This window comes from Arachis ipaensis, chromosome B1, assembly GCF_059453495.1.
Source record: "Arachis ipaensis isolate K30076 ecotype BB chromosome B1, ASM5945349v1, whole genome shotgun sequence".
Classification (NCBI taxonomy): domain Eukaryota; kingdom Viridiplantae; phylum Streptophyta; class Magnoliopsida; order Fabales; family Fabaceae; genus Arachis; species Arachis ipaensis.
The window spans coordinates 34870322-34878576 of record NC_142436.1 but is presented as its reverse complement, the minus strand read 5'-3'; the positions used below and the strand labels follow the sequence as shown (position 1 = coordinate 34878576).

At 36.1% G+C, this 8255-nt stretch overlaps 1 protein-coding gene across 1 annotated transcript; it reads left to right on the top strand.

Moving 5' to 3' along the window:
• On the top strand, nucleotides 1-2618 carry LOC107628491 (uncharacterized). Its single transcript, XM_016331144.3, has 3 exons — nucleotides 1-720; nucleotides 1262-2178; nucleotides 2290-2618. The coding sequence occupies exons 1-3, from the start codon at nucleotides 177-179 to the stop codon at nucleotides 2413-2415; spliced, it is 1587 nt and encodes a 528-aa protein (XP_016186630.1). The 5' UTR covers nucleotides 1-176; the 3' UTR covers nucleotides 2416-2618.
• The last annotated feature ends 5637 nt before the right edge of the window (nucleotides 2619-8255 follow it).

The following is an 8255-nucleotide window of genomic DNA, read 5'->3' as shown; positions in this document are numbered from 1 at the left end:
GCCCCAAGCCATGCCTCGTTGAGTTTGCAAACTGTTGCCGAGTGTCACTAAATCTTAATAAATAGCAAAGAGTTAAAAAAAAAAAAATTGAAAACACCACAAAGCAGTGAAGCATAGGCAATTTGGCACTCGCATTCTTATTCTTATTGTTCAACTTCTGCCTTTGCCCCTTAACCATGGAACGTGTCAGTGATAAAAATCCTCCACAACCACCACGTTCTCGTGAGTTTCTTGAAACAGTTGAAGAGATCACCCGAATCTACCGGTCACTGCCACCTCGACCTTCCATAGAGGAACTTGAAGCTGCCACGTCAGCCTTGGAAACCGTGAACAGCGAGGAGCAATCGAAGCTCAACGAAATCTCGAAGCAACAGCCGCCACGTGGCATCCCCGATGACCTGTTCTCTGTTCTGATGGATCTCAAGAAGAGCGTGGTGGTTTTCCAGAGCCACCAGCAGAGGAAAGAGGCGCTTCATGTTATTGACATGGAGAAGATGTTTCAAAACTTCGGTGACCTTATTCAGAGAGCGTCTGAGTTGGTCTCCGGCGGTGGCGGCGGCGGCGGCGGTGACGGTGTTGGCACTGAGATTGATGAGGTTGCTGGTGAGAGGTTGGTGGTGATGAAGAAGATAGAGGAAGCGGAAGAGGAAGAGGAGGATGAAGAGGCACGAAAGAATGTTTTGAAGAAGAGTTCATCGGCGAAGAAGTTGTTCTCTCAAGGTTAGTTCCATTTTACTTCTTTAACTGAACTATTTGGCGTACAAAAATGCTATATGCATACCAAAAATTCATATATATCTGTATAAATAAATGTATAATTTATGTTATTTTTAATGTATATTTCTAACATGTATTTTACACACGGGTTGATTTTGTTATACATCTAAGCATGATCGTTTAACGTCCTTTTTGGTAAATTCTGTATATGGTTATTCAATATTCCCATGTCGATGATAAAAGTGCTTGATTTGTGTCACGAACTTAGTTGCGTGTATGATTGGGTAATGTTGTAAAATTGTAATCTAACAGTATATCGACGATTTTTGGTATCAATAGAGAAACAAGTGATAATCTTGAATTTGATTGGTGCTTTAAGTTGTTATTAGGTCGCTTAAGAACTTGAAGGCTATGGTTTGACTTTGATTTTTAGGAATTAATGATATGATAGGTTGATTACATGTTTGGGAATTTGTGTTCCATCTTTCTGAGTTATGTAGGCCGGTTTGCTATCATTTTTCATCCTTTGTTTTGGTAATAATAGGCACTGGAAGCTCTGAGAAATTAAGTATCATGAAAGTCGCTACTGTTATTGAAACTTGTGCTAAAAATGGAGACACAAAGCTTGAGCTTAAAGGGAAATTGGAGGAACAAATGGAATGGTTACCCCTTTCAATTGGGAAACTATCTCATGTAACTGAAATAGACCTATCCGAAAACAGAATCATGGCTCTTCCAACAACAATTGTGGGTCTCAAGGCCTTAACAAAGCTAAATCTTTCCTCCAACCAGCTCATAAACCTTCCCCAATCATTTGGCGAATTGATTAACCTTGTCGAGCTCAACCTCCGCTGCAACAAAATGAAGACCCTCCCAGCTTCGTTTGGTAACTTGAAAAATCTCGCTGAACTCGACTTGAGTTTGAATGAGTTCTCAGTTTTGCCAGAGACGATCGGGGGTTTAAGCAGCCTTAGGAGGCTGAATGTCGAGACAAATGAACTTGAGGAGCTGCCATACACAATTGGAAACTGTTCAATGCTATCTATTTTGAACTTAGATTTCAATCAGCTAAAGGCCATTCCCGAGGCAATAGGGAAGCTTGGGAGCTTGGAGATTCTCACTTTGCACTATAACAGAGTTAAAAGGTTGCCTTCTACAATAGGTAATCTAATGAACTTGAAGGAACTTGATGTTAGCTTCAATGAACTTGAATTCATACCTGAAAACCTGTGTTTGGCCGTAAATTTGAGGAAACTAAATGTTGGAAAGAACTTCGCGGACCTACGAGCCTTGCCGGAAACAATTGGAAATCTCGAGAAGCTCGAGGAGTTGGAGATAAGTGACGATCAAATAAGAGCTTTGCCCGAATCTTTCAGGCTCTTGTCTAATTTGAGAGTTTTCCGTGCCGATGAGACTCCTCTTGTGGTTCCCCCAAGAGAAGTGATTAAGTTGGGTGCTCAGGTATAAAAAAAAAGAGACATTTTGATTTTTAACTCTGGCATTGATTTCTAGTCTCATTTGCTTGCTGCATTTGACTTAAAATTTGTTCATTGTTTTTTTCTTTCTCACCAGGAAGTTGTGCAATACATGGCTAATTTTGTCGCTGAGAGGGATGCAAAATTTGTGTCATCAAAAAATAAGAATAAAAGGAAGAGTATTCGATTCTGGCTTTGCTTCGGATTCTGTTTTGAGGAGTGATGTCGTTAAATGAACCATGTTGATTGTTATGTTGCCTCAAGTTGTGTTATGTCCTACATCTTCTAATTAATTAATTAATTAATTGCTTTATTGTAATGCAATAATATTTGGCTAGCCTTGTAAATAATTTTATGATAAATACCGGTATTTTGTATTCATTTTATCTCATATATTATGTCAATGCACACTTTTTCACCTTTGAATAACGTGCGAGACTCACGAGAGATGTGTTTCTTAGTGCATTTGAAAAAAGAAAAAAAGCGAATGTATTGTTTAAAATGGTTTAGTTAACGTGTGCGTCAAGGACAGATATTAAAGTTACAAATTAAAAAAGTCATTATAGAAAAATGTTTTATAATTTTCAACGTAAATTTTATGTATCTATTGAAATAAAATATTTAAAATTTTTTACTAATAATAATAATTTTAATTTGTGTTTTTAGGGTATAAATTAGTTAAATCGTTAAAATAATTTTATTTACTTTTAATGTTTTCATTTGTAAATGAAATCAAAGTTACTATGGTGCCATGGTGTTAATTACTCTTAGTTATTTTACATTGCCCTCTTGGCTAAGTTGCTCTGTTTGTCATTTTCTTGTGTTGTGTGTTATTCGGTAGATTCTTTTTACATCCGAAGTTGTAAACAAAACAACTCACTTGGTGAGAACTGCTATAAGCATGTGTAGTTTTCAATGCTTTGATTTTTTAGGAAAGAACAAAGTGGATAAGAATGGATAAAAATAAATAAAATACATAGAACAAAGCCTTTTCTAGTTTTAAAATAATGAAGAAAGAGAGATTTAGAAGCCTGTCATAGTTGACAAGAAAATATTAATCCTCGGTCTAAACTCAATTTGGTTTAACTAAACATGTCAACATTAGTTTGCAAATATGTAATAATAAAATGAAAATGACTTATATTATTTTTAAGACTGATTTAACAATGAAAGGTTTGGGTATGGTTGACTAGCTTGTTTAATGGAAAAATTGAAAACACAATAAGCGCTTAATACAATGGGATTAAACCATGATTCTTAGAACTAGAACAAACCGACCAGTTTCCCTGGATTTCAGAAACTGCTATTAATTAATGCAGTTCAGAATAAAATTAATTGTTTATAAACCAATGAAAAATTAGAAAAAAAAATTGATCGAATTTATTTATTTTTAACAGTTAATCAATTTAAAATAATCAAATATAAAAAATATTTTAAAAATATATATTTTATATATAAATATATTATTTTGTTATATTTTTAAAATATTAATTTAAATATTTAAATCATTAAACGTCAAGCTCTATCAGTTTTGATGGTTTCAGTGGTTAAGAGAAGGGGGGTTGAATCTTAGCCCCCTTTTTGCTTAGTAGTACTTGCTGGCCTTTGAAATAACTTCTAGGAGACTTCTGGATTTTTGTCTCGTCCCAAGCCACGAGACTTTTATTTTTATCTCGTCAGTTGGCACGAGATTTTTCTTTTTGTCTTGTCACTTGGCACGAGATAATTTTCAGTTTTAGCCTCTGTGCAGTAGAAACAGAAATAGAGTGGAGAAGAGAGAAAATTACACCCAGATATATCCTGGTTCGGCTGCTAAGTGCAGTGCAGCCTACATCCAGTCTCCATCACAACCATGATGGAATTTCACTATAATCTTCCAGACTACAAACTGTAAAGTGCTAACCCAACTTACAAGGGGATTCCCACAGAATCATGAAACACAACATAGATGAACAAAGGAACTCTAAGACATCTATGGCTTTTTCTTTTAATTTTGCACTCTTTGCCTTTTTCCACTCTATGGCTTTTTCATACAAACCTCACTGTTTGCCTTTTTCCATGAGACTCAAGACATGACAAAATTAAACAGAAAAATAAAAAACAGAATACATTGAAGGAGAAGAAAATCTGTAAGCTTAGGTAGCTATGAGAATCCTGTGCCTTGCACTCTCACTGCTTACTTCTAACTCCTTGCTCCAAACAGTGGCTGTTCTCCCTTTTTATAGAAGAGAGAAGCCTCCACACTTGAAGCCAAAAGGCCAAGCTTAACTTCTTTTCCTTCACACATAACCGGTTCGGCCACAGAGAGAGAAGAGGTAACTCATGCAAAACCCAACATGCAAATACCTCTAGTTCTTCCTTGGTCATCACTCTTCATCAATCCGAGCGCTCCATCCTTGGCTTGCTCTCCAAGATGAATTTCTGGCCCTTGATGTTTCATGATGATGATGACTTCATATGCTTCAATCTCTGCCTCTACCATCACTTCGCCACTCTAGCTACTTCCTGTGGTGGTTGAGCAGAATCAAAGATAAGTCACGCCTCCAAGAGTCTCCTCCTTGTTGGCCGAATCTTCTTCTTCCTTTTTGAGCATGAAGAGCTTGAGACTACCTCACCAAATCTAACCATATATGGTGAAAATCTCAGCCACATCATACTTTTATTTTGGTATATTTTCTTGCCATCATTGTGATGGTCTTGTAGATTGTTCTTCCTTCACTTCGGTAGCTCCATTTTGCTTTCATAGTTTCTTGGACAATAACCGAAGCAGAGAAAGAAATGAGAGAGAAGAAAGTATGAAGAAAAGCAATCAAGTGTATCTGAGTAAATTAATTAAAGTGAATTGCTTTTACTTCCCTTAGGTGGAGTAGCGTGTAGCAATGCTAATCCCCATCATGTCACCTTGTCAAATTCTCTCTCATAGTTCCCATGCAATAAATGACAATTGAATGAATTTTGGAATCCATCACATGTTTGAATTCTTGGATCTATTGGAAGCAATTTTGCTTTCTTTTTCTATTGGTTTCGGATCATGCATGAGGAACTCTCATCATATATAAAATTGGGCTTAGTTGCAACAACATTTAATTCTAGCCCAATTAATAACATTTGCTTTCCTGATAAATTTTTGGATCAAGCATTGAGCAAATAGAAAAGCATTCATTTGGGCTTGTAGTAATAATAATAACTCAATCTGGCCCAATTAGCACAATAAACAATTCAGCCATATTAAACCAAAGCTGAATATAATTAGGCTTGCATCAGAATTTTGTTTTTGGCCCAATCAAAATCTGCATCACAAAATTATTAATTAACATATGTTAAATGAAAATCAAATTAATAATTTTGTAATTAATTATTTCAATAATGTTTGTTCATCATCAAAATTAAATTAGAGTTTTCCAAACTCATCAATCTCCCCCTTGATGACAAACATTATTAAAATTGAAATGGAAAGAAATTCTAAAAATTAGAGTATAGAGTACTCCCTTTGAATATTTGAATTTCTCCCCCTTTCAAATTGTTACATGGCTCCCCCTTAATATATGCCATTTTTATCAAAGGAAGCACTAACCTGTAACAGTTTAATCAAGCTTCAAGTAACAATGTTATTTAGCATTTTTATTACATGATGCTAAATGCTTGATTTATGAGTAAATTTGAATGATATACAAAACTCATTTGTTATCAATAATTTGATTGTCTGCTCAATCAACACCATAATCAACCAAAATCTATTTTTGGCAAAAAAGACTTGCTGTTCAAAAATATTTTTCAATAAATCAGAGCAATCTTTGTAGGAAAAATATTTTTCAATCATGATTTAATCTTTTTAAACACAGCAATTTTCATCATTAAGAACTAAAGGAACTGCCAAAAATAAATCCAACATAAATCATTTTATCACATTAAACACATTTTACCAAGATAAACATCAAACAATGGCAGTAATCAATATGAATCAAATGCATTATCATTCATCAAAAATAGTATACCAAATGCATTATCAACCAACATAAACCAAATGCATGAACCGAATGCATTATCAATCATCACGCACCAAAAAATGTATTATCAATCAATCATTAACAGAGGTGATCATGAATTCTTTTTTCAAAGAATTTCATCCCCTGTTCCAGTTTCAATTTTTGGGATTATTTTCCTCCCCCTTTTGGCATCAAGGAGCACCTGCAAGAAATATTGAACATGGAAACATAATATACAAAATATAACCCAGAACATAATCCAAAAGTGTTTAACAAAGTGTCACACAGTTATATGACTATCAGTTTGCAACCTAACATAACAAAATAACAAATTGAGCAAAAGTGTGCCAATATCAAATAGTAACCATAAAGTTAATCATCAGAAAGATGAAAGTCAGATCCCTCAGCTCCTGCATCACTACCAACTTCATCATCAAGGCTTTCAAGCATTAGACCGACTCTTTCTTGGCATTTCTTCCAAGCCGACTCATTCTCATATGCAAGTTTGCGAGCAGACTTGTGAAATTGAACCATGAGTTCGGACATGTTGGAGAATTCTGTGAGAATTTCTCTGAGTGAACTGGTCGTCTTTGAGGATTCTGGGTGTCTCTCAAAGTCGTCATCAGAAGCCATTGATTTCTTTCCCTTTTTAACAGCCCCGCCTCCTTTGATCATAGAGACCTTGTTCTCTACATCCTCATTAGTTAAATCTACCTTAAAGTACTCAAAAATGCTCGTGAGAAATATTCCATAAGGTAGATTAGCCTTTTTTGTACTCTTCACAGACTCCCATATGTGTCTAATCATAATATAACTAAATGAAATTGAAGATGAAGTAATAAGAGTAAATATTATGAGACAGTCAAATACGGTTACCCTGTTGTGAGAACCATTTTGAGGAGTGAGAATGTGAGTTATGATGCGGTGCAGCAGGGAGTTAGTTGGACCCAAAGCCTTGTGAGTAGGAACAGTTCCATCCAGGCCAGACAAATTTTCACAAATTTGATGAAGAACCTGCTTGTATGTAACCCCTACATGTGAATCCCATTTATCACTCATGTAAGCCTTTGGCCCTTCATCAATGTATCCAAGGGCAGAAGCAATGGTTTCAGAATTCAGGGTAATATGAACCCGTTTCACATAAGAATGAAGACTGCCATCAATAAACCTTAGATTCGCATAAAACTGTCTCACCAACCCTGGGTACACCATTTTATGAATAAGGAGCAGTGGTGACCATTTGAGACTATCAAACAGGGGTTGGAGATTGATTCCTTTGGAGGCCAGAGACTCGAGATTCACTAAGTAAGAAGGGCATAGATGCCGTTTTTCCAAAACTTCTTTGTGAAATTCATAGAAAGCGCACGTAGAGAACCTTGAAGGATCGAAATGTGAGTGAGATTTGTGAAACTTGTTCTTGAAATCCATTGAGCCAAGGTTAGTGGGTTCTCTGGTTTCATGAAGCACGAAACCCTTGGCCTTGTGAGAACTCTTTCCGGATGCATGGGGAGTTGATCTCTTCGGTGGTGATGGTGGAGGGGAAGGAATAGGTGATGTATGAGATTCTTCTTCTTCTTCCACGGGGGCCGTTCCTTTCTTCTTTCTTGAGAAAGTTTTTGTGGCAATGACCTTTCTTCTCATTGTGTCTGTTTGTTTTGAGGGAGGTGAGGGTGATGATGATGATGTAAAGTGAATGTGAATGTGAGTGTGTGATTGTGGAGTGGAATGTTTTTGAGAGAATAAGAGCCTTTCACTTTTCCTGGGTGCAGTTTTCTTTTTCATGGTTAGGAGAGAAGAGAAGTTGAATATGAAAGGGTGAGGAAGGCCGAAACGGAGTGAGGGAGGAGGGAGGTTAGTGGTGCAATAAATGTGGAGTGGAGAGAGATAATGGAGGGAGTTATTAACCATTAATGGTGCGGTTATTAACCAACGGGGTTTCAAAAAACTGAAAAGGAGTTTCCTTGAATTAAGGGATTAGTTGGAAGGAAAGATTTGATTTGACAACATGCTTTTTCCAACAAGATTTGATAAGACAACTAAGGAATTGTGTTTTTATTTTTCAAAAAATGAGGAACTA